The sequence below is a fragment of the Myotis daubentonii genome, chromosome 4 (genome assembly GCF_963259705.1).
Source record: "Myotis daubentonii chromosome 4, mMyoDau2.1, whole genome shotgun sequence".
NCBI lineage: Eukaryota > Metazoa > Chordata > Mammalia > Chiroptera > Vespertilionidae > Myotis > Myotis daubentonii.
Genome location: NC_081843.1, coordinates 33,759,842 through 33,784,139, shown reverse-complemented (window position 1 = coordinate 33,784,139; position 24,298 = coordinate 33,759,842). Strand labels below are relative to the sequence as shown.

The 24,298-nt window shown below is 48.4% G+C and overlaps 3 protein-coding genes across 4 annotated transcripts in view; 1 reads left to right on the top strand and 2 right to left on the bottom strand.

The window, feature by feature from the left end:
* LOC132233199 (nuclear envelope pore membrane protein POM 121C-like) overlaps nt 1–1,595 on the top strand; it is a 34,679-nt gene extending 33,084 nt beyond the window's left edge. For both annotated transcript variants that reach the window (XM_059693491.1, XM_059693487.1), the window contains one exon: nt 60–1,595. In XM_059693491.1, coding sequence (XP_059549474.1) covers nt 60–214 — 155 coding nt within the window. In that variant the 3' untranslated portion in view covers nt 215–1,595. The remainder of the gene's footprint in view (nt 1–59) is intronic.
* NSUN5 (NOP2/Sun RNA methyltransferase 5) lies at nt 124–8,980 on the bottom strand. The gene is made up of 6 exons (XM_059693492.1): nt 8,845–8,980; nt 8,631–8,753; nt 7,988–8,162; nt 7,796–7,904; nt 772–910; nt 124–261 (listed from the first exon to the last, which is right to left on the bottom strand). The coding sequence occupies exons 1-6, from the start codon at nt 8,935–8,937 to the stop codon at nt 244–246; spliced, it is 657 nt and encodes a 218-aa protein (XP_059549475.1). The 5' UTR covers nt 8,938–8,980; the 3' UTR covers nt 124–243.
* A 5,355-nt stretch (nt 8,981–14,335) lies between these two features.
* On the bottom strand, nt 14,336–22,089 carry TRIM50 (tripartite motif containing 50). The gene is made up of 6 exons (XM_059693486.1): nt 21,624–22,089; nt 18,590–18,685; nt 17,533–17,763; nt 17,406–17,428; nt 16,013–16,137; nt 14,336–15,033 (listed from the first exon to the last, which is right to left on the bottom strand). Exons 1-6 carry the CDS (start codon nt 22,020–22,022, stop codon nt 14,444–14,446), a joined length of 1,464 nt encoding a protein of 487 aa, XP_059549469.1. The 5' UTR covers nt 22,023–22,089; the 3' UTR covers nt 14,336–14,443.
* Nucleotides 22,090–24,298: the final 2,209 nt, after the last annotated feature.

Sequence of the window (24,298 nt, the reverse complement as noted above, 5' to 3'; positions counted from 1 at the left end):
ACCTAAATGAACTGCTACCACTTCCACTCTAAGGCTGCTCTTGATCTGTTGGCCCCTAGGCTATGAATTCTCCCCATCTCACCAGAGCCACTGCAGGAAGGATCCAGCAAAATGTACTGGACCTGACGATAACGCTGGTCTGAGGGTGAAACTGCCAGAAAGTCCTCTTCGGCGAGCTGGCAGCACGAGACTCCAGCCCGTGCCAGCAGAGTAGCCATAGACGCCAACCGCTTGGCATCCAGGTCAAAGGCAAAGATCTTCCTACAGACAAGGCCAGAGTTGAGGTTAACTGAGTTTATACACCATCTAATGGACATTAAGTTGGGACATGCAGAAGATAACATTTACACAGCCTGAAAGGACTAAGGAATTCACTTCTCACACCTGCAACCCACTGGGAAGCTTAGTTTGGGGCTATACCAGGAACTGCTCTAAAGTCCAGAGGGAAAAATTTAAAGGAAAATCTTCCTTTCAGCCTTCAGACCTATTGGGAAAACGAGTTCCTTATTTCTCACCAGCTAAAGGATCCGACCCCATTCCCTCCCTTTGTCTGACCATGGCACTCACCCTTGGTTCTTCAGAAGAGCAGCCAAGTGACTGGTCTTATTGCCTGGGGCAGCACACGCATCGATGACATGGGAACCTGGGGGCGGGGCCAGCAGCATGGCTGGGAGACAGCTAGCCTGGCAGGGCAAAGCACAACTGCTGGGTGAACAGACTCCAAGCTGGTCACTTCTACACATTCTTTCCTTTTCCACCCACCTTCCCTACCTTGTCTTGTAAGATGAGGTGGCCTGCTTGGTACAGTGGATGTTCATGCAGATCTGTTTGGGCAGGAAACACAAGCAGCTCTGGCAACAAGGGATCCAGAAGAAAACACTTCCCTTTGAGGGCCCTTAGGTCCTCAAGGCTGTCAGGGAACAAGAACCATTCATTCAACATTTTTTTAATTGTCCCATGCAAGGCACCTGGCTGGGCATTTTACATGTTACCTAACATGTTAACTTCATTCATGCAATAAATGTTTAAGGCTGAACTAAACAGGATAATAAGACAGAGTCTGGGTTCTCAGACCAGACTCTGGTTTCAGGATCCCACCTCAGCCATTTACCAGCAGTGGAAGCAGGAGCAAGTGCCCTTATCTCAGGCTGTTTGCATTTTTATAAAATAGCTGTGAAGATTAAGTTAATGCATGTGAAATACTAGGTGTACTGGTTAATAATGCAGATTTTTTTTCAATAGATGGAGTTACACATATGTTGATATATATGCAATTTGATATGTATGCTATTTTGTTGTATTGACAACAAGCTTCAAACCTTCATATGTCAAATTTGCTGAAGGTGTTAACATTATAGATATTTTTACACTTAAAAGTGTCAAATTTCAGCCCTGACCGGTTTGGCTCAGTGGATAGAGCATCGGCCTGCGGACTGAAGGGTCCCAGGTTCGATTCCGGCCAAGGGCATGTACCTTGGTTGCGAGCACATCACCAGTGGGGAGTGTGCAGGAGGCAGCTGATCGATGTTTCTCTCTCATTGATGCTTCTGACTCTCCCGCTCTCTTCCTCTCTGTAAAATATCAATAAAATATATATTTTTTTAAAAAGTGTCGAATTTCATGCCAAAAAAAAAGAGCATTTGCGGGAAGTTTTAATCCATTACTTTATTTTGAAGAAAAGTGCTGCTGAAAGTTATCATATACTTTGGGAAGCTTATGGTGAACCTGCTCCATCTCAAGATACTTGTAAACGCTGGTTTAAACGCTTTAAAAGCAATGATTTCAATGTGAAAGACAAAGAACATCCAGGTCAACCTAAAAAGTTTGAAGACCAACAATTACAAGCATTATTGGATGAAGATGCTTGTCAAACTCAAAAACAACTTGCAGAAAGATTAAACGTTGCTCGGCAAACAATGTCCAATCGTTTACAAGCAATGGGAAAGATTTTAAAGCAGCAGTTCTCAACCTGTGGGTCGCGACCCCTTTGGCGGTTGAACGACCCTTTCACAGGGGTCGCCTAAGACCATCCTGCATATCAGATATTTACATTACGATTCATAACAGTAGCAACATCACAGTTATGAGGTAGCAACGAAAATGATTTTATGGTTGCGTCACAACATGAGGAAATGTATTTAAAGGGCCACAAGGTTGAGAACCACTGTTTTAAAGGAAGGAAAATGGGTGCCACATCAACTGAACGAAAGACAAATGGAAAACCGAAAAGTCATCAGTAAAGTGTTGCTTCAACGGCACGAAAGAAAGTCTTTTTTGCATCAAATTGTGACTGGCAATGAAAAGTGGATTTATTTTGAAAATCCCAAATGCACAGATCATGGGTTGATCCAGGTCAACCATCAACATCGACTGCAAGGCCAAATCGTTTTGGAAAGAAGACAATGCTCTGTGTTTGGTGGGATCAGGAAGGTGTGGTGTATTATGAGCTTCTAAAACCAGGTGAAACTGCGAATACTGATCACTACTGACAACAAATAATCAATTTGAACCATGCTTTGATCGCGAAACGACTAGAATAGGCCAGAAGACACAGCAGGGTAATTTTGTTTCATAATGACGCATCATCACACACTTCAAAACCAGCTAAAAACATTAAAAGATCTTGCCTGGGAATTATTAACCCACTGCTGTATTCACCAGACTGCTCCTTCAGATTACCACTTGTTCCGATCAATGGCACATGCACTTTCTGAGCAGCACTTCAAAACATACAAAGAAGTGGAAAATTGGGTCTCGGAATGGTTTGCCTCAAAACAAGAAAAGTTCTATTGGGACGGTATCCACAAATTACCTGAAAAATGGGGAAATGTGTAGCTAGCGATGGACATTACTTTGAATAAAGAACTTTTGATGTTTCTCTTGAGATTAGTGTGTTTCCTTTGATTACAAAATCTGCTGTTATTAAAAGGTACACCTAGTACTTAGAAAAATATATGGCACAAATTAGGCACTCAATAAATGTTAGCCATTACTGCTAAAACAACCTTAAGGAGAAGTTATTTTGGGGGGAATTGGACAGGGAAGGGTAGATGTAGGGCAGATAAGTATTGAGCTGACTCCTGATGGATGAGTTAGTAATGTGAGAAGCTAAGATGAAAACTACATTCCCTAAACTCTGTAAAGGAGCACTGTCCACTCCACCCTGACCCACATAGAAACAGGCCTAGAGAATAGTGTCCCAGTTCAGAAAGCTATCAAGCAGCAGAGCGGGAATTCAAACCCACACACAGCCATTCTCTACTCTACCTCCCTGGTTTCTAAGCAACATGCTCCAAGCAGAAGGGGGAACACCTAAAACAGATGTGGGGGAGGGGCAAAGGCGCTTCCCAGAGCTGTCAAAGGACAGGGAGAGGTGGGAAAGCATCAGAGCAGAGAGTGGCAATCACTGTGGGAACAACAGGTGCACAGAGTGGCATGGCAGATGGGCCTGGAGAGGAAGCAGGGGGGACAGTACAATGGAGAGTCAAGAGAGGGTTTTCAGCAGGAAGTAACACATCGGATATGGTTTCAGATCTTTCGGCAGCCAAATCAGGATGAGTGCCTAAACCTAGGTAATGTCCAGAAGGACAAAAAGAAAGGTGCAGATTTGAGAAAAATGCTGAAGGCAGAGTAGTGAGTGACTGGAGGGAGAGGAAGAAAGCATCTAGGATGACTCAGTGTCTGGTTTGATCAAATGAGTGCATAATTATATCTGCTAGGTTAAAATAGGGAATGCAGAAGGTGCAAAGTTCAGGGATACAAGGATGGTTCAAATTAATCAATGTGATACAGCACATTAAGAAAATGAAGGCTTGCCCTAGCCAGTCTTGCTCAGTGGATAGAGCATTGGCCTGCGAACTGAAGGGTCCTGGGTTCAATTCCGGTCAAGGGCACATGCCCGGGTTGCAGGTTTGATACCCTGTGGGGGCCGTGCAGGAGGCAGCCAATCAATGATTCTCTTGTCATTGGTGTTTCTATCTCTCCCTCCCTCTCCCTTCCTCTCTGAAATCAATAAAAATACATTTTTTAAAAAATGAAGGATTTATCACAAAAACTCTAAATAAAGTTGGAATTGAAGAAATGTACTTCAACATAATAAAGGCCATATAGGACAAGCCCACAGCTAATATATCAATGGTGAAAAGCTGAAAGCTTTTCCTCTAAGATCAGAAACAAGACAAGGCTACTTTTAATCAACAGTATTGGAAGTCCTAGCCAGAGCAATTAGGCAAGAAAATAACGGCATCTAAATTGGAAAGGAAGACGTAAAATTGTCATTATTTGCAAATGACATATATATAGAAAACCCTAAAGACTCCATCAAAAACCTCTTAGAATTAGTAAACAAAATCAGTAAAGTTGCAGGATGCAATATCAATATGCAAAAATATGGTGCATTTCAACACACTAATAATGAACTATCAGAAATTTTAAAAGAAGCCCATTTATAATTGCATCAAAAAGAATAAAATACCTCAGAATAAATTTAACCAAGGAGGAGAAAGACCTGTACACTGAAAACTATATAAGATATTAATGAAAGATATTCCATGCTCATGGGTTGGAAGAATCTATGCTAATAAAAGGATGATATGCTAATTAGACCAGACATCTTCCAGATGTTCTTCCAGACAAAGCCATGGTGGCGGGGCTGAGACAGAGGCAGTTAGGGGTAATCAGGCTGGCAGGGGAGAGCAGTTAGGGGGATCAGGCCGTCAGGGGAGGGCACTTAGGGGCAACCTGGCCAGCAGGGGAGGGCAGTTAGGGGCGACCAGGCAGGCAGGTGAGCAGTTAGGAATCAGCGGTCCTGGATTGCAAGAGGATGTCCGACTGCCGGTTTAGGCCCGATCCTGCAGGCAGTTGGATATCCCCCGAGGCATCCTGGATTGGAGAGGGTGCAGGCCAGGTTGAGGAGAGACCCCCCCCCTCCACCCTCTCCTGTGCACGAATTTCGTGCACTGGGCCTCTAGCATTGTTATAATGTCCATATTACCCACAGCAATCTACACATTCGATGCAATCCCCATCAAAATTCCAGTGGCATTTTTCAAAGAAATAAAACAAATAATCCTAAAGTTTGTATAGAACCACAAAAGACCCAAATAGCCAAAGCAATCTTCAGAAAAAAACAACAAAGCTGGAGGAGGCATGCTCCCTAATTTAACACAATATTACAAGACTATAATAAAACAGTATGGTACTGGCATAAAAACAGACACATGGATCAGTGAAACAGTACAGAGGGCCCAGAAATAAACCCACACATATGTGATCAATTTATGACAAAGGTGCCAAGAATATACAATGGGGAAAGGACAGTCTTTTCAATAAATGGTGTTGGGAAAACTGGACAGTCACATGCAAAAAAATGAATGAAACTGGACCATTCCCTTATACCATATACAAAAATCAACTTAAAATGGAGTAAAGACTTGAATGTAAGACCAAAAATCATAAAACTCCTAGAATAAAACATAGGCAGTAAGCTCCTTGACATGGAGCTTGGTAATGATATTTTGGATTTGACACCAAAAACAAAAATAAACAAGTAGGACCACATCAAACCAAAAAGCCTCTGTACAACAAAGGAAACTATCAACAAAATGAAGGTGCAACTTACTGAATGATAGAAAATAGTATATGCAAATCATATATTTGATAAGGGATCAAAATCCAAATCCAAAATATATAAAGAACTCAATAGCTAACAACAACAACAAACAATCCAATTAAAAAATGGGCACAGGATAATAGACATTTTCCCAAAGAAGATAAACAGATGGCCAACAGGTACATGAAAAAAAGGTTCAATATCATTAATAATCAGGGAAACCCAAATCAAATGAGATACCACCTCATACCTGCTAGAATGAGTGTTATAAAACAAGCGAGAAGTAAGTATTGGCAAGGATGTGGAGAAAAAAGAATGCTTGTGCACTGCTGGTGGGAATGTAAATTCCAAATGGGAAACAATATAGAGGTTCCTCAACAATTTAAAAACAAAACTACCATATGATCCAGCAATTTCACTTTTGAGTATTTACCTCAAGGACAGCACTAATTTGAAAGATATTTGCACCCCCATGTTCACTGCAGCATTATTTACAATGGCCAAGACATAGAGGCAGCCTAAGTGTCCATCAATAGATGAGTTAAAGAAAATGACATACACACAGTGAAATATTATTCAGTCATAATACCTTGCCATTTTCCTTCTTTCCTTTTTTTTTTTTTTTTAGTGTAAGTTGGATGGACCTTAATGGCAAAGTCAGATAGAGAAAGACAAATACCATATGATCTCATTTATATGTGGAATCCTAAAACAAAAAAAACCCCAGAACTCATAGATACAGAGAACATATCTGGGGGTTGGGGGGACAAAATGGGTAAAGGGAGTCAAAAGGTACAAATTTCCAATTATTAAATAAATCATGAGAATGTAATGTGCAGTGTGGTGAATAGTTAATACTGTACTGCACATTCGAAAGTTGTTAAGAGAACAAATCTTTAAAGTTTGTATCACAAGAAAAAAATTTTTTGTAACTGTATGGTGGTAGATGTTAACTAGACTTACTGTGATCATTCTGCAATATATACAAATATCAAATATATACATTTCACTGTACCCCTGAAACTAACATAATGTTATAGGTCAATTATACCTCAATTAAAAAAAAAATACTGCAAAATAATCCAGTAACTTGTTTAAGCATATTTTTTGGAAGAATTACTTTTAAATCTTTAATTTTGAATAAATGTTACTGAACAACAACAAAAAAAGGTGCAAAGTTCAGAGGATGAATTCAGTCTGACATATGCTGAGACTGTAAAGCACTGATATGAACCTGAGGGTATGAATACAAGAGAGAAGTCTAGACTGGGGGGCAAGAATCATCAGGTGAGAATTAGGAACTAGAGCTAGAGAAGAAATTGAGGGATGGATACATTAGAACAGTGGTCGGCAAACTCATTAGTCAACAGAGCCAAATATCAACAGTACGACGATTGAAATTTCTTTTGAGAGCCAAATTTTTTAAACTTAAACTATATAGGTAGGTACACTGTTATTAACTTAATTAGGGTACTCCTAAGGCTTAGGAAGAGCCACACTCAAGGGGCCAAAGAGCCGCATGTGGCTCGAGAGCCTCAGTTTGCCAACCACGGCATTAGAACAGTGGTTCTCAACCTTGGCTGCACATTAGCATCACCTGGGAATCTTTTTAAAATCCTGATTTCTGGGCCTCACTCCATAACAAAGAAACAGAATTCTGCCCTGACTGGTTTGGCTCAGTGGATAGAGCATCAGCCTGCGGACTCAAGGGTCCCAGGTTCGATTCTGGTCAAGGGCATGTACCTTGGCTGCAGGCACATCCCCAGTAGGGAGTGTGCAGGAGGCAGCTGATCAGTGTTTCTCTCTCATTGATGTTTCTAACTCTCCCTCTCCCTTCCTCTCTGTAAAAAAATCAATTAAATATATATTAAAAAAAAAAAAAAAAAGAAACAGAATTCCCGGAGGATGAGGCCCAGAAATCAGGATTTTTAAAAGATTCCCAGGTGATTCTAATGTGCAGCCAAGGTTGAGAACCACTGCATTAGAGGAATGTCAATGGGACTCCCAGGACAATCAATGTTTAAGGAATGGAGGAAAACAGCCTTTGGAAGGGGATGGAGAAACTGCTGTAAAAATAGGAAAAAACCCGAGCGCCGTCACCACCACCCCGCCTCTCCCCGTCCATTTCCCCAGGGCCCCGGCACCTCCCGAGATCAGGGCAGCCAGTCAGGGTTCTCTGCTCACCTGGAAGCCCGGCCCTGGTACGAGAAACCTTGTCTCTTGAAATAATCGATTGCATCCTCAGAGCAGGTCTTGAGCGTGTTCACCCGCACAAACCGAGGCACCTGGGAGGCTAGGAAGCAACCAGCCATCAGCCGGCAGGAACATGCCATTTGAGGGCCTGACGGCTGCCCCCACCCCCACAACTCAGCTCACCTGCGCCAGGCCCACATCCCACTTCCAACAAGTCCTCATTCCGGCTCACACCTCGACGGACCTTCAGCCGGGCCAACTCAGCCTTCAGCCGGGCCTGGTGTCGGTTCAGCAGAGGCTTCCATCTGCCCCCGCCCCCTCTAAAGCCTCTTCCCAGCAACAGCTCATACGCCAGCACCTGGAGATGGAGAGGCCAAGAGGTAAACACAAACCCCGAGGCACGCCTGCCTTCCCGCGCCACAGCGTTGGAACTGGAAAGGCTAACAGACCACCTGTCAAGGCAGGAACAGGTGAAAGTGAGGTGCCTTGTGCAGATCACACAGAGATCCATGGCAGACGGAGGATCTGAACCTGAGGCCTTCCGCTCACCAGCAGAGCTCCAGATCGCAGCCCTCCCCGTCATCGGCATCACCCTTTGCTTTACCTAAGCCGCCCCTGCCACTGCTACTTCGTACTTTTGCTCTTGTGTACTCTTTCACACGGGCCTGAAGTTACAGCGTTTTCATCTCACCTCAATTCCCGACTCGGAGGCGCGTCCTCATTTCAGAGGCGCTACCGCCACACGCGGCCCGTAGGGAGCTCGGACCGGGCTCCGAGGGACTCACTGCCCGCCCCCGCCCCACCCCTCGCCCCCCTCGCCCGTCACCTTGGCCAGGTGCGGCCGGAGCTTCTTCTCGGCGCGGAGGAGGCCGGCGCTGGAGATGACCGAGTCCAGCACCGCAGAGTAGCGCTGCGTCTCGCACACCAGCGCGTACAGCTGCTTCACGTTCTGCGCGCGGCCAGAGAGACACAAGCTGAGGCGGGGCCCGGCCCAGGCCAGCCTCCCGCCCAGCCGAACCCCGAACCCCGCATCCCGCTACCTGGAAACTGCTAGCGTACACCAGTCCTTTGATGGAGCCCTGGCGGCTCTCCACACCAGCCAGCACCGCCGCCGCCGCCGCGTACAGCGCCATGCCCCACTGCCGGGCGCCTTTACGGCTCTGTCGCAATGTCGCGGCCGCCTCGACTTCCGGGGTTAAAGGGCGCAGAGGCGGGGCACCGGAAGCCCCAGCGCTGTGGGAGCCTCCCAAGGCGGATGTCCGTTATGTTCGAGTAGGGAGGCGGGACCTGGGAGCGCATTTCTCCGCTTCTTGTTAGGGTTTCACTTTTTTTTCTTTCCATTTTTGCCGATCTAATAGCAAACAGTGGGATTTTACTGCTGTTATTAAGGTTGAATGTCTTCATACTTACTGGTCATTTGTACTTCTGTTATCATAACACTAGGGGCCCGGTGCACGAAATTCGTGCACTGGGTGTGTGTGGGGAGGGGAGTGTCCCTCAGCCCAGCCTGCCCCCTCTCACATACTGGGAGCCCTCAGGCGTTGACCCCCATCACCCTCCGATCGCCTGATCGGCCCCTTGCCCAGGCCTGACGCCTCTGCCAGAGGTGTCAGGCTTGGACAGGGGACCCCCATCTCCCCCTGATCACTGGCTCTGGCCCCCACCCAGGCCTGAGGCCTCTGACCCAGGAATCATGCCTGGGCAGGGGACCCCCATCTCCCTCTGATCTCTTGCTCCACCCCCCGCCCAAGCCTGACGCCTCTGACCCAGGCTTCAGGCCTGGGCAAGGGGACCATCATATCCCCCCAATCCCCGGCTCCGCCCCCCACCCAGGCCTGATGCCTCGGCCAGAGGAGTTGACCCTCATCACCCTCCGATCACCAATCACCGGATCGGCCCCTTGACCAGGCCTGAGGCCTCCGGCAGAGGTGTCAGGTCTGGGCAGGGGACCCCCAGCTCCCCGCGGTTGCAGGCTCCGCCCCTGCCCAGGCCTAACGCCTCTGGCCTAGGTGTCCGGTCCGGGCAGCGGGGACCCGCAGCTGCAGCGGCCCCGCGATCCTGGGCTCCGCTTTAGGCCCAGGCAAGGGACCCCTAGCTCCCGGGACTGCCAGCTTCGACCGTGCCCAGCTCCCATCGCTGGCTCCACCCCTACTTCCTGCTATCACTGGCCAGGGCGGCAAAGGTGCCTGATTCTCCGATCATGGCTGGGGGGCAGGGCAAAGGCGGCCCCAGGGCCGCCTTTGCCCTGCCCCCCAGCTCTTAGCTCCCCCCTGGGTTTCCGATCACTGTCAGTGGCAGGGGGCTTCTTCCTGCTTTCCCTTTCGCCTCCCTGCATTGTGCCTATATATGCAAATTAACCGCCATCTTGTTGGCAGTTAACTGCCAATCATAGTTGGCAGTTAACTGCCAATCATAGTTGGCAGTTAACTGCCAATCATAGTTGGCAGTTAATTTGCATATAGCCCTGATTAGCCAATGAAAAGGGTATCGTCGTACGCCAATTACCATTTTTCTCTTTTATTAGATAGGACTAGAGGCTGGATGCACGTGTTGTGCTAGGGTTGGGGCCCCACCTCGGAGGAGGCGCCCCTGATGCGGGGGGCCACCTCTGCCTCGCCCGCCCCAGCTTCTTGGGGGAAGGTCGTCTGGTCTAATTAGCATATCACGCTTTTATTATTATAGAAGATATTAATGTGTTGCCCTGGAAGTCAGCTCACTCTTATGCCATCTTTCTCTTAGTGCCCTTTATATATTATATACTGCCAACGTAAAAAACATTCAAGCCTGTAGAGAATTTTTTGTGAGTTTATTTGAGCCAAACTGACAATTGCCAGGAAGTAGTCTCAATGGATTGAGAATATGCTCCCGAGAATGGCAGTTTTGCAATTTATTTTATACATTATAATCATAAGAGGAAATATAAGTGATTTACATGAAATCCATTGATGATAGATTAATGGATTAATGGAGGCAGGAGAAAGCAAAGTGGGGAAACCTCTGGGATTGGGTAAAAAGTAATATGATAGTAATTCTGAAACAAGTGTATGTGTATTGTAGAATTGAGCAAAGAAGTAACTATATTTTGTTGAGAGCCAGGCTTTTTTAAAAAATATATTTTATTGATTTTTTACAGAGAGGAATGGAGAGGAAGAGAGTTCGAAACATGGATGAGAGAGAAACATTGATCAGCTGCCTCCTGCACAGCCCCCACTAGGGATGTGCCCGCAACCAAGGTACATGCCCTTGACTGGAATCGAACCCAGGACCCTTCGGTCCACAGGCTAACGCTCTATCCACTGAGACAAACCACCTAGGGTGGAAGCCAGGCTTCTTGCGGTGAGAGAAAGGAGCTACAAATATAAAATGGTGAAGGGCAAGAATTATACGAAATGGCAATTTTCTCCAGTCTGTCCACAGGAAGGATATTCTCAATAACACTTCAGTGGCAATGAGCACACCTAGATTCCAGATCTTGGGTTCTAATATCACTTCCCACTAAAAAGAATCAGGGGTCCTTAGCAACATGGCTGAGTCCAGGGCTGGGCCATGGAGGACATGTCCAGGACTTGGTGATCAAAATTAACATTGCCAGCCCTAGCCAGTTTGGCTCAGTGGATAGAGCACTGGCCTGCGGACTAAAAGGTCCTGGGTTCAATTCCAGTCAAGGGCACATGCCCAGGTTGTGGGCTTAATCCCCAGTAGAGGGCATACAGGAGGCAGCCGATCAATGATTCTCTCTCATCATTAATGTTTCTCTCTCTCCCTCTCCCTTCCTCTCTGAAATCAATATGATATTTTAGGGAAAAAAAGTAACATTGCCAATATGGGAGCAAGTCACAATCTCTGACCAGTTGGTAGCATCACTTCCGCAGTATTCCTGCCATCTATGCATAACCTGAATCAAATGACGTATTAAACACACCCAAATCGAGGGACATTCTACAAAATAATTGGTCCCATCTCTTCAAAATGGCAAAGTTGAGAGGACAAAGAAAGACTAAGACTGACCCAGATGAAGGAAAGCTAAAGAGACATGACAACTGAAATGTAACTGGTGATCTTGGATTGGATCCTAGACCTGAAATAGTCTTACAACAGAGGACAAGGAGGACAATGGGTGACATCTGAATAATGTCTGTAGACTGGATAACAGTGTTTTATCAATGTTAATTTCCTGATTTTGACACATTTGCATTGTTGTTATATAAGAGAATGTCTTTCATTAAAAAAAAATTTTAATTAAAAAAAAAAGATCTTGCCCTAGCCGGTTTAGCTCGGTGGATAGAGCATCAGCCTGCAGACTGCAAAGTATCCCGGGTTCGATTCTGGTCAAGGGCACATGTCTGGGTTGCGGGCTCGATGCCCAGTGTGGGGTGTGCAGGAGGCAGCTGACCGGTGATTCTCTCTCCCTCTCCCTTCCTCTCTGAAATCAATATATATATATATATATATATGATCTTTTGATTGCAAACACTAACTCTGGCTAGCCAAACAGAATTTATTAAATAGGTGTCTGTCTGAAGGCAGGAAGATGCACACGAAAGAGTAGTTGAGGACATTTTAAGAAGGGACTGGTTAGAGTTAAGAGAACTTACAGGGGATGGTGCAGTACTCGGGGCCCGAGGGACAAGGACAGAGTAACAGAAGGAGGGAGCCACCTGCCAGGACGCTTAAGTAGAGGGAAGCTGCTAACCCATAGCCCAGCAGGCAGGAAACCAGGAAAATAAATACCTCAAACCCCTTCTCCTGCCCTTGGATCTCCTGCCAGCCCCTCCCATCAGCTGAGCCCAGCAGAAGCCAAAGAGTTTTGTGTTCCATCAGGGCCAGCCTCCCAGGACACAGAGCAGGATGAAGAAGAGTGGAGCGTGGCTTTGGAGGGGTGACACTCCGGCCCAGGCCTAGGACGGAAGGAACTGCTGCATATCCAAAAACAAGGTCTGAAAGGTTTCAAGCACACAGCACCCAGGGCCAGCGCCTGGCAGATTCAGCCAGTAAGATACAAACACCATTTGATTCAAACAGTTTATTACTTACATCGAAAGCAGAAGGAAAATTAGCCCAAAGTGCCAGCTCCAGGTGGTCCTTGTTGTACACACAGAAAAGGATGCCGTGGAAATCAAAGGGTTGATGACTGCAACACCAGTTGTGGGATATGCTGTCGCTGAGGGGCCAGTTCTACACTCCGCTAAGCTGTTCTGTAGTCTGCAACTCTACTTGGAGGGAGATGGAGCAAAAAGCCTCATTCTTCATCAGAGCCTAGGAGGCTCCTGTGGGATAAGGAGGTGGGTGGACATGGCCTTGAGGTAGCACCTCCAAGCCTCCCATCCTCTCCTGTTCCTGGAGGATCACTCAGGCTGTCTGTCGGTCAAGCCTTTGCCTGTGCGGCCTATGTGGATACTTGCCATGGCACCATAATGGAGCTTTTCCCCATGGAAGGCTCTCAGGTGGCTTCACAGACCTCAAGTCTGGGGAGTTCTCTAAACTTTTAGAGTCTAAAGCACCAGGTCTCAGGTGACTGGGTCCTCAACCATGTTCTCTCCCCCAGTGTTCAGATTCTTGGGCGAGACACTGGCCATCAGTTGTGGCCAGGAGCAGGCTCACCATGAACATTCATGGGCTCTGGCCCCCCTCCATGTGCATGGCAGCTTTCAGGGATGGGCTGAACCCCTGACTGGTTCCAACTTGCTTCTGCTTTAAAGTAGTGTCATTTCCATCTCATCTCACTGACAGGGAAGTCAAGAGAGTCTTTAAGGACAGAGCAGTGATGGAATGGTTGATGTGACTCTAACCACAGAACAATGGGCAGTGGGTAGAAGCAAGCTCTGGCCCCACTAGAGGTTGGAGATCCAAGAATAAAGCAATTCTGTACAGCAATTAATATTTGCAAATCATTTAAAGAGAAATAGGGACAGGAAGGCAGAGGTGGGTGGAGGTGAGCAAAGGGCAGGAAAAAGGGGAACACCTGCAATTTTGTCAACATTAGGAATAAAAAATAATTATTTATTTATTTTTATTTTTAAAAATATATATTTTATTGATTTTTTTACAGAGAGGAAGGGAGAGGGATAGAGAGTTAGAAATATCGATGTGAGAGAAACATCGATCAGCCGCCTCCTGCACACTCCCTACTGAGGACGTGCCCGCAACCAAGGTACATGCCCTTGACCAGAATCGAACCTGGGACCCTTGAGTCTGCAGGTCAACGCTCTATCCACTGAGCCAAACCGGTTAGGGCTAAAAAATAATTTTTTAAATAAAGAGAAATAAATAATGTCAAGTTTATTGTCTTGGAAGTTACTTTAAATTCACAATGATGATGAAAAATTACGTATGGGAATGTTTCCAGCCTCAGTTGGAGGAGTAAGCAACAAGCACGGTAGGAGGGGCCAAGGGAAGCCCAAGGCCCAGTTCTGCTGGTTAAGAAGCAGGTTAGTAGTCTAGTAGGTAAATAAACACGCCGTTAGCTGGTGGGGACCTGTGGTCCTTTTCTCCATATCACTGGCTGTTTCCAGGGTCACAGAGGCATGAAGACCTTCCAAACAGTAAAGATGTAACCGCTGTTTTCTGGACCCAACAGAATCCCTGGAGTCCCCATGCCCAGATGGGATGGCCTATGAGCAGGCAGCCCCATGAGCACCCCTACAGCTTGGTGGGCTGTGGAGAGCTGAGATGACTGGGCCCGCTGGGCGGGGGCAGCACCATGGGCAGTGAGTTACTGCCCCTTTCATGCCAGCATGTGTCCAGGATGGGGTAGAGTTTGCCCTGGAAGTCAGCCTGGAATGTGTAGAGTGGTCGCAGGTCATCTGGGCGGTCAGCATCGAAGAAGGTGAGCTCTCCCTGCTCATAATGCAAATAGACGCCAATGCGGTGGGGGTGTCCGGCCACGGGCAGGGGCACCCTCGGGCAGCCAAAAGCCTCATACACCCGGCCCTCCTTCAAGCCAATGAGCCACATGCCGTGCTCTGGGGACTTGCTCAGCTTGCCCTTGCGACTGGCTGTGCCCTTGATGACGCCCAGGCGCCAGTCGCTCTTGATGCCCACCACCACCTCCCAGTAGTGGCGGCCACAGGAGAAGCCCCTGCTGGCCAGGACACAAGTGCTGTAGTCAAAGCGCTCAGGCTGGCTGGCGCACCGCTGGGCCAGGAGCCCACACTGCACCACTGTGTTGCCCTTGGAGAGTTCCAGGAGTGGGTGGGCTGTGGTGGGATCCAGCTTGAGAGACTCCGGGGCTAGGAGAAATCAGAGAAGGCAGATTTCAAAAGGCAGCAGACCCTGCTCCAAGGAAGGCTGATTGGAGGCCCTAGCTCCTCAGAAGAGGAGCTGCACTGGCCTAGAAGGGACCAGGCACAGAGTAGGCACTCTTAGGACGTTGGCTGAATGAATGAACGATGCCTGGAGGCTAGGAAAAATAAACAGCTGTGAGCCAAGGCCTTCTTGTAAGGGACATGGTACAGGCCTGCTTACGGTGGAGGTGCTGATGGAAGGACCTGGAAGACAGCCTGTCATGTGTGGTCCACAGCTAAACTCCTCAGGTTTTCTGGAGAATCCTTAACAACTGCACTTGGTTTCTTTGATACAGTAAGCAGCCTATTCAAGGACAAACTCACAACTGACCTCTTTGCTAGCTGCCGGCTAATCAGTTTACACCAAAAATGTGCAAACAACATTCAGAGTTCAAAGAACATGGGTTTTTTTTTCTCTCCCCCCCCCTTTTCTATTATATAAACCCTGTATGTCTTGGTTGGATGAAATTAGTCTATTGATTGATCGCCTTTATGTGCCAGTAATGAAAACGTTAATGAAATGTCTGAGTATTTTTTGACAAAGTAACAGCTACATTTATTAAGCACTAAACTACACACACACATACACACACACGCACATACACGCACACACGCACGCACGCACACACGCATGCGCACACACATACACACATACACACACACACATACACACATACACATACACACACACACATTTATAAATATCAGCCTAGCAAGGTGGGGGTTAATAGCCCTTTACAGGTGAGGAAACAGAGACTCAGAAATTATACCACTTGCCCAGTTAGTAGGAGATGGAGCTGAGTTTGACCCAAGCTGTTTGGTGGAACCCCATTCCCGTTCTCTCCCCACTAACCCATGCAGGCCTCCCAGCTCTCTGTACTTTATACCAGCAGCCCTCAGAAATGAGGATGGGATGGGGCCGCACCTGGCAGAACCTTGCGGAAGAGCCTTTTCCACACAGTCAGCTTGATGTCAGCCTGGTGGAGGCCTGGTTTGAAGGAGATGGGGTTGAACGTGCTTTCCAAAGGTCGGGCCGGCTGGAGCTCTGCCCTGGAGGCAACAGGGTGCAGTGTTGGCAGAGCTGCATACCATGCACCTACCCACAGGCAAGTCCATTACAGTTCAGCAGGCTGTGCACTCAGGATGCCCATCATTTCCTCCCCTCCACCTCCTTCTCCGAGGACCCCCCTCCTTCCTGGAAGGGGAAATACTCTACATCAGTGGTCCTCAAAGTGCAGGTCCTAGACCAGTAGCATCACCTGGAAGCTTGTTAGAAATGCAAATTTTCTTGGGTAGCACCCCAGACCTGCTAAATCAGAAACTGAATACTGGGGCCCAGTGATGGTGTGTTAATGAGCCCTCCAGGTGATTCTGGTGCATCCTAACATTTCAGGACCACTTCTCTGTAATGGATGACCCTGATACAGAGCCAATCAGATTCTCTGTCCATCATTTAAATCAATGCTCCCAATCAAATTGTCCCGGAAACTAAAGAAAATCTGAGGCCCTGGCCAGGAAGCTCAGTTGGTTGAACATCGTCCCAATATGCCAAGGTTACAGGTTCAATCCCTGGTCAGGGCACACCAAGAATCAACCAATGAATGTATAAATAAGTAGAACAACAAACTGATGTTCCTCTCTCCCACCCCACTTCTTCTCTCTCTCTAAAAATCAATCAATCAACAAATGTTGGGGGAAAAAAGAAAATCTGAGGAAACGAAGAGACTCATAAATGGGGTACGAGAAAGGCTCAGAAACTGCATGGACTATTCACTTGTTGCGACTAGACATGGATCCAATCCCTATCCACAAGCCAGAGTGCAAATGTCAAGGCCCCTCATTCTGACCATTCTCCTACCTTATTCCCCGTGTCAATCTGTGCATAATTCACAGCCCAGCAGTACTGAACTTCTCATAATATTCCCAAGTCCACATACTACTTTTCCCCTTCAAGTAGTATGGCTTGGCTTGCACGGTAAACTCCTGTCCTCTCCCCTGTCAGCTACCCGACCCATACACTGTCTTTGCCAATCTCCCTCCACCGTCACTTCCTCCTCTGTGTATTTCTGTAGTTTCTATTGTTCTAGGTACCCACCACGATGTAATGACAGTTCACTGGCCACCTCCCACCAGTCTGCAAAACCCCTGAAGGCAGACACCTAACTTCATCTCTGCTTTTCCTGGCCCCAGGATAGAGCCAGATGTGGCCAGCTGCTCCTGAGGCACTGGTGAAACTGAGGGGAGGAACTCATAGAGAAGAGATGCCTGTGCCCGCAGCCACTAGACCCATGCTGAGAGCATCCTGCCAAAGTTATTACCTGGAGGCTATGGAGTGGTACTTCTGGAAGACAAGAGAGAGGTAGGTTAGGGCATGGCAGAGGCTATGCAAAAGCCCTTACTTAGGAAGGGGAGGCTCTTGAAGCCCTGGGGCCTTTAGCCACTCACCCGGATGAACTCATGGTGATTCTCATTACCAAACTGCTCCAGCACACACTTGGCTTGGACCAGCCGCTCCCGTGTGCTGTGGGCCTGCTCCAGCTGCATGTCCAGGGAGGCCACGAGGCCACGGGTGTGACCTTCCACCCCTTCCAGGCACCGGGCCTTCTCCTCGTCCACTAGGTGGTGCAACTCCTGGAACTCACGGCGGATCACCCAGCTGAAGACATCGGATTCATTCTAGAACAGGGAGGGCCTGTCATGGCTGGTACCCAAGTCCCAGGGCTGAATCCTGCCCACACCTTCACACTGTGCCTGGAGGCCCCATGGGGACCATGGGAGTGGGTAACAGTGGCAGGGCAGAGGCAGGATCCCCAGTTCCCATTTCAAAGCAGTGGCTCTGCTTTCGCCGTCTTAACTATTATGTGTGCAAGTAAGATTTTGCTTTACCACAGGGTTTTAAAACTGAAAAAAGTCTGAAAAGCCCGAGGAGAGCAGGGTTTGGAGTGAGATAGCCAGGATTCCCGTGTGACCTTGAGTTTATCTCCATTGATCAGGGTGATGCTGCCTCCTTCTCAAAAGTGAGGGATAGTCTAAGGATACCACTGCTGTTTCACAATCACCTGCAGGGCCTGGGCTCCGCACCTCCCAGCCCCAGTGTGCCTCTCACTGAGGAAAATCAGACAGCCAAGGGGAGCTTCAGGCCTTTCCATGCCTGTGCTGCAAGGTACTGAGAAGGCACCACACAGACTGTCAAGGTCAAGCAGACACGAGAGGCAGGGGCTGGGGCGTCATGCCCACACTTGGGGTGTTTACCTCTGGGACTTAGCTTCTGGCTTATCTCAGTCCCAAGGACTCCAGGAATACAAGCCAACTTAGAAGCAGTCCTGACAACTGGGTTGAAGTCCCCTGAGATTTGCACCTTCCCCACCCTGCCCTGGAATGCTTTGAATGCTGGCTTTATATGGAAGGCATGGATTCCTGTAAAGGACAAATGAGAACTGGGCTCTGTAGGAAAGGGAAGGTGGCTGGTCCCAGCGTAGGGGCAGAGGGAAAGGGCACTCACAACAATCCGGGTCCTATTGTTCACCAGCTTGCCGATATGCTCATCCACCTTCTTCTGCTCCTGCTTCAGGTCAGAGATGAGGGTTGCAAGCTCCTCCTGGAGGCAATGTGCCATGGCCCCCATGAGTGGCTGACCCCTTTAGGCTCTTAGCTCCTTGGGGCCAGCCCTGGGCCTCACACTTCTAGGGAGCATCCCAATGGCCACTAGCACTCCCAGTGCAACCATTTAGGCACCAGAGCTACCCCAGGTGCCCTTGACCTCAAAATAATTACGATTATTCAAGAATGTTCCATACAGATGGCAGGAACTGCCCAGACAGCAGAGGAACTCTAAGTCATCCCTCTCCAAGACATGGAGAGAGATGCTAAACGTGTTACAGCCACCTGGAAGTCACCACACAACATCCAAGAGAGGTGATTGCCGGTCTCAAGCCAATACTCCCTGCATGGAATGCCACCTGTAGGGTACCCACCAGGTAAACTCTCCAGTCACCAGGAGGTGCAGAATCAGTGGGCATTTGATCAAGAGTCATTACAAAAGGGCTGTCCCCAAGTGAGGCCAGTAGTGCATGTGGTGGACCAGGTTATACCTGGTAAGTCCCCAATACCTTATAAAGATCTGAATCCATCCCTGGCAGGTTTGATCTGAGCCTAGATTTAGGGGTTCCCAAGGGTGAAATAAACTCACTTCTCCTGGGATGCTCTGGCCCCAAATCTGATCTATCCTTAGGAGTCCAAGCAGGACCACCTAGACCACCATCTAGGCTGCACTACTTGACTAGGGCCCTGTGGGTTTATGCCCATGGCGTGTACTGACTCTCGCTTAGAAAGTTCCCATGGAGAAGTCGCCCACAAGAGCCTTTCAGAAAGGGAGCTGGGTAAAGAATAAATGGATACAGAGACCTTGCTCTGAATAAGGAGGCATAAAATTTCACAGCAACCCAAGAAAGGGCATTCCAGTGGTAACCCTCATGAGGCAGAGAGAGATGGGACTAGTTCTTTCTCAGCAACTGGGCCACAGTGAGGGGAAACACAATTGTGAAAATAAAGTATCTCAAGATTTCAATCAATAGGAGAAAACAGGAAAGCATAACAGGGATCTGATAAAGAAACATAATTGAGTCACATCACACAGAAGAATCTTGGGATTACAAAAAAAACCACATCCAAAACCAGGACCCAAGCTGGGCCCTGACTCTTTGCCAGAAATGATGAGCAAGCTCCCAAGTGTTTGCTTCTCTCCTGGGCAGCCATCTGCTAATAAAACATGGGTTCCATTTCATTATATTACTTCTCTGTGGGAGCCTTCTAATTGGATGTCCTCCTTCCACACTTCCCCAAAACTACTCTTGCCAAGGTAACCATTTCTTACTGTTAAAGCTGACACTCTTTTGAATCCTCAGCAGACATTTCACACAAGTGATCTTGTTCTGGTTAAAATGCTCTGGTTCCTCTGATTTCCAGGAAGCCATATGCAGCCAGTGTCCCTGCTTCCTCTGTTGATGCTTTCTGTCTCCTTCCTTGGGGTTCTTGCCCTCCCCAAACCTTAAACCCTGGTGCTCCTTGGAGCATCATCAGTGTCTCCCCTTATCACTCTGCAGACTCTGACTCCCAAGCTCTTATCCCCAGCCTCACTCTCCAATTTACCCCTTTGGCAAAGGGATAGGACTCCATCACAACTCTGCTTAAAAACTTCCAGTGCCCAAACCACACCACCATCGTTCTCTGAACAAACTACAAATCTCAACACATGTCACACAGGTCTTTCCATGACCTGTCCCATCTGGCTCCCATCTCGCTCTCCCTTGGGCTTAATGCAATGACTTATAAATCCTCAAATGTGCCATGCCGATTGCCTCCTGGGCCTTTGCATGTGCTGTCATTACACTTGGAATGCTTTTCCTCCCCTTCTTTTCTTATCTAGTCCTCCATGTGATTCAAGTCTTGGTTCGGTAGTCCCCTTCCTCCAGGAAGCCTTCCCTGCCCACCTGAGACCATGCAGGAGCCATGTTCCAGGAAGTCTCACCTGGAGACTATTTAACTTTGACGGCAGCCCCTGACACACCAGACATCCAGACTGTGAACTCCCGCAGGGCAGCGTGCTGTATGATGGGCACTAGCACATCGCCTAGCACAGACTAGATGCCCAGTAAATGCCTGTGGGGAGGCGGGGCTGGCGGATGACCTGGCTGGCCCTGCATGTTTCCTACTTGTCTCCCAGGGTTGAAGGAGCAAAGAGATGCGGCCCAGAGCACTTAGCCGCCTGCCTGCCTGCAGATCTCCATGCTCTTTCTTTTCCTGACCACCTCACTTTTTTTTTGGGTCATTCCTCGAGTTTATGCCCACTTCCCCTCCAATACCAGGCCACGAACCCTATAATAATTCACTTCCAAGTGCCCTTCCTGCCCTTTCTTGATCTGTTGGCAGTGCGAAGAAAACTGGCCTTGGTTTGAGTCCTAGCTCTGCCAGCCAAGCTGTGTGACCTTGTCTGAGCCTGTTTCCTCATTTGCAAAACCTAACAATCCTTCCCAACCTTAGATCAACATATTAACCTAAGATGGATCACTGTTGTTGTTGCTATTATTATTATGTTAAATAATGATCTGCTAGGCCTGAGGCAACGGTCAGGAGGGCAGGAATCCATTGATTCCACAAATACATTTTGAACGATTACTAAGCCAGGCACAAAAATACCCCAGGGAACAACACAGAGTCCCTGTCCCCCTGTGCCTGAGAGTGCAGTCCCAGGGGCGTTCAAGAAACCAACCGGAGCTGCAAAGACAGACAAAGCCGAGATGGGCTGGCACGGGACGCAGGGGCGCTCCTGCTTTAGAACCACTTTAATCCCCAGCACCTGCTCAGAACGGGAGGGACGGAATGAATGCCCCGAGTTCTGCTCCAGGACCGGGCTGGAGAGAACTCGCTGCCCCAGGGCCCTTCTGCGCCGGGCGATGGCGCCAGAGAGCGCCGAGGCGGGGTTCTGTGGGCGCCCCCGGGTGACCTGGCTGCCGCCCCCCAGCAGCCTCCGGGCCCACCTTCATGCGGCTGTAGACGGTGGAGACCGGCGTGACCCGGTGGTGCTGGTGGGAGCCCAGCAGCCCGCAGAGGCCGCAGATGAGCTCCTGGTCCTTCTCGCAGAAGAGGCTGAGCGGGTTCCGGTGGTGCGCGCAGACCTTGGGCTCCGGGTCCCGCGGGAGTCCCAGGGCCTCGATCACCCGCGCCAGGGAGAGGTTAGGCGGGGAGCGGCTGCCGTCCACCTCCTGCCGGCACACAGGGCAACGCAGCTCGGAGTCCAGGTGGCAGAACAGGGACAGCAGGCAGCCTTTGCAGTAGGAGTGGCCGCACTGCAGCATTAGGGGCTCCTTGAAGACCTCGAGGCAGATGGGGCACTGCAGGCGGTCCTCCAGCGCCGTCATGCTCACCAGCCTCGCCATCCACCCTGCGGGCGGTCGCACAGGGGCCTTTCTGAGCGGGCTCCCTCCACTCCCCCTGCCCACAATTCCCTGGAAAAGGGCCTGGGGAAATTAGAGGCCTTACAGACTCCAGTCCTGGATTCCAGTCCTGACCCTCTATAATCTTGGGCCTGTTTTTCGTCTTTAAAACAAAGGGCTTAAATTGGGGGGTGGGGGTGTACTTTGAGATAGACGATTCTAACTTATTTAAACTCAGATTTGGAGGTAAACATGGAAGGGGCCATCTGCAGCATCATTAGATGACACAAATAATGCGAGCTCCAGCCTCAGCACGTGTCCTGACCTGGAACTGGACAGCAAAAACAAGCCAAGGTGCTTCCCACCGTCTAGATAAGTGTTCAAATTGGCGAGCAATGTTGGAATCGTCGTTATAATAGAGATTCTTGAGTCACCCTTCCCACATCTCCAGTGAGACCCAGAAATCTACATTTACACTAGACACTCCCAGATCACCCTAAAGCAGAGTTCTGTCTTAGAACAACAATGTTCTGGAGAGTCTGGGACTTAGGAAAGCTGTATCTTCATCTCCCACCCTGTTCCTCCTTGAAAACTGATTGGCTCTGAAAGACAGAAGCACTGAGCTAGAAGCAGACCCAAGAAGAGCCCCCCCATGAAACTACCTGGCTTCTTAGAATCCACTGAGCCTCCCACCAGGGCCTCAAACCAGCATCGCTGACCTGATTGGCTTGGCCTCTTCTCCCCGGGATAGAATAGCAGGAGCAGAGACCTGAAGATTGCAGCTGGATGCTTGCTCCACCACCTTGTCACTACCCCTTTCCTCCTCCTCTTTCCCAGCAACACCCCCATGTCCTCAAGGTCACCCAGAATCAGGTGGAAACTGGGCCACATCACGGGACTGGGGAGGCGGCCTTTGCTGGGCCGGCTCTGATAACTGTAACATTCAGGTGCTTGCTTTGGCCAGGCAAGGGGAAGGGGTACAGACAGAGACACTGGGTACCCAGTCACACCTTACAGACCCCAACGGGACAGATTTGTGCTTCAACACAATCTATCTGAATCTCTCTCTCTCTTTTAAAGATATTTTTTTTTATTTAGATTTTTTAATTGGGGTATATCTTCTAAAAAGGGCACAAATCTCAACCACACGCTTAAAGTAAACTTAATATATGCTCACTCTCCAGATCAAGATACAGAACATTTCCAGTGCCTCCCACGTGCCGCCCCCTGGTCAGAATGTCTAACAAGAATAGCTGCCCACGTGACTCATATCACTGCAGATTCACGTGGCCCAGTTTTGAATTTCAAACGAACAGAATCATTTAGTATGTGCTCTTCTGTGCCTAACTTCTTTATTCAACATGCATTAAGAACTTGTTTATATGAAGTCTTTCAAAGGTTTAGAAGTTCAGTGACATGTTGTTATACAGTTAATAATATACTATGTGGGCTGGATATGTGATATGCAGGTCATAAGATACTACACATACCCCTGGGGTGTGGTGGGAATTACTGGTTGGAAAGGATAGGGTGGAGAGGCTTCCAGGAGTGTTAAGGAACAGGAGCGCTAGAGCTTCCGGCGGCAGGGTCTGGGGGAGCGGCGGCAGGCGCCATGTCTTGCCTTGAAGGTGCAAGAAGAAGCCCCTAAAGCAGCTGAGGAAGCAGGCCAAGGAGATGGGTGAGGCGGGTAAGGCATTCAAGCAAAAGCAAAAAGAGGAGCAGAAGAAACTCGAGGAACTAAAGCGAAGGCTCTGGGGAAGGGCCCCCTGGTCACAGGTGGAATAAACTAATCTGGCAAATAGTGAGCTGCTCCGTGTGCCTGGGGCATTGGTGATCCTTAATTCCATTCCTGTTTTAACTTCTGGATTCCCTGTCATGCCATCTGTTGCCAACTAGAGCTAGAATGAAGTTTTGTCTTGGAGCCTATGGTATATTAAAGAATTAACCTTTGTAAATAATAATAATAATCATGCAGTGACTCATCTCTTTAGTTCTTTTCACTCAGTCATCTCAACTTAGCTGTGAGGTCAGAGTAAACCCAGCCCAGAACCCTGCCAAAGTGTGTTCTTTGGTCTTTGTTCTATCCCAAATTCTGTACCACCTGGAATTAAACCAACTCATTTGAAAAGAGAGAGAGAGAGAGAGAGAGAGAGAGAGAGAGAGAGAGAGAGAGAACACTCTAGAACAGGAGCTCTATACAGGTAGAAAGAGAGAGAGAGAAAGAGCTCTAGAACATCAGGCCACTTAAGCACCCACGTCTGCCAGCAGGAGTGGTCTCC